The sequence below is a fragment of the Macrotis lagotis genome, chromosome 8, assembly GCF_037893015.1.
Source record: "Macrotis lagotis isolate mMagLag1 chromosome 8, bilby.v1.9.chrom.fasta, whole genome shotgun sequence".
Taxonomy (NCBI): Eukaryota; Metazoa; Chordata; class Mammalia; order Peramelemorphia; family Peramelidae; genus Macrotis; species Macrotis lagotis.
Window position 1 is genome coordinate 34,478,772 of NC_133665.1, and position 866 is coordinate 34,479,637.

The 866-nt window shown below is 45.2% G+C and overlaps 1 protein-coding gene across 1 annotated transcript; it reads left to right on the forward strand.

Annotated features, from left to right (window-relative positions):
- The first annotated feature begins 279 nt into the window (after positions 1 to 279).
- On the forward strand, positions 280 to 615 carry LOC141494737 (large ribosomal subunit protein eL28-like). Its single transcript, XM_074195943.1, has one exon. The coding sequence runs from the start codon at positions 280 to 282 to the stop codon at positions 613 to 615; it is 336 nt and encodes a 111-aa protein (XP_074052044.1).
- Positions 616 to 866: the final 251 nt, after the last annotated feature.

Consider the following 866-nt stretch of genomic DNA (forward strand, 5'->3'; position numbering starts at 1 on the left):
GACCTTAAAAATTTGGGAGAGACAATTAATAACTTGTAACAAGAAAACAAAACCTTAGAAAGTACAATTGGACAAACACAAAAGGAGAATAATGCTCTCAGATCATCAATTGGACAATTACAAAATGAGAATAATTCTCTCAGATCCTCAAATGAGCAAATGCAAAAAGAAATTAATTCTCTCAAAACCTCAATTGGTCAAATGGAAAGCTCTTTCAAAAGTAGAATTGACTTTTTTCCATCTCTGGGAGCCACCGCGAGAGCATGCCCCCCCACCGCCATGTCCTTCCACCTGCAGTGGATGGTCATGCAGAACAGCTCCAGCTTCCTCATCAAGCACAACAAGCAGACCTACAGCACTGAGCCCAACAACCTCAAGGCCCGGAACTCGTTCTGCTACAATGGCCTGATCCACCAGAAGACGGTGGGCATCGAGCCAGCCACCGATGGCAAGGGCATCATGGTGGTGCTGAAGCACAGGGCAGGTCAGAGGAAGCCTGCCACTTCCTATGTGAGGACCAGGATCAACAAAAACACTCGGGCTACCCTCAGCAGTGTCCGACATATCATCTACAAGAATAAATACCACAAAGATCTCCGCATGGCCGCTCTTTGATGGGCCAGTGCCATTCTGCGGAGCCAGAAGCCTGTGGTGGTGAAGAAGAAGCAAACCCAGACTTAATTTTACAGGATCTGGTGATGGAAAACTGCCCTGATATCATGGAATTGGAGGGCAAATTAGTTATTGAAAGAGTACATCGATCCCCACCAGAAAAAGATCCTAAAATGAAAACACCAAGGAATGTCGTGTCCAAACTACAGAACTATCAGATAAAAGAGAAAAGGCTACAAACAGCCAGAAAGATA

Coding starts and splice junctions, on each gene's coding strand:
- LOC141494737 (XM_074195943.1), top strand. CDS start 280: ATGTCCTTCCACCTGCAGTGGATGGTCATGCAGAACAGCTCCAGCTTC.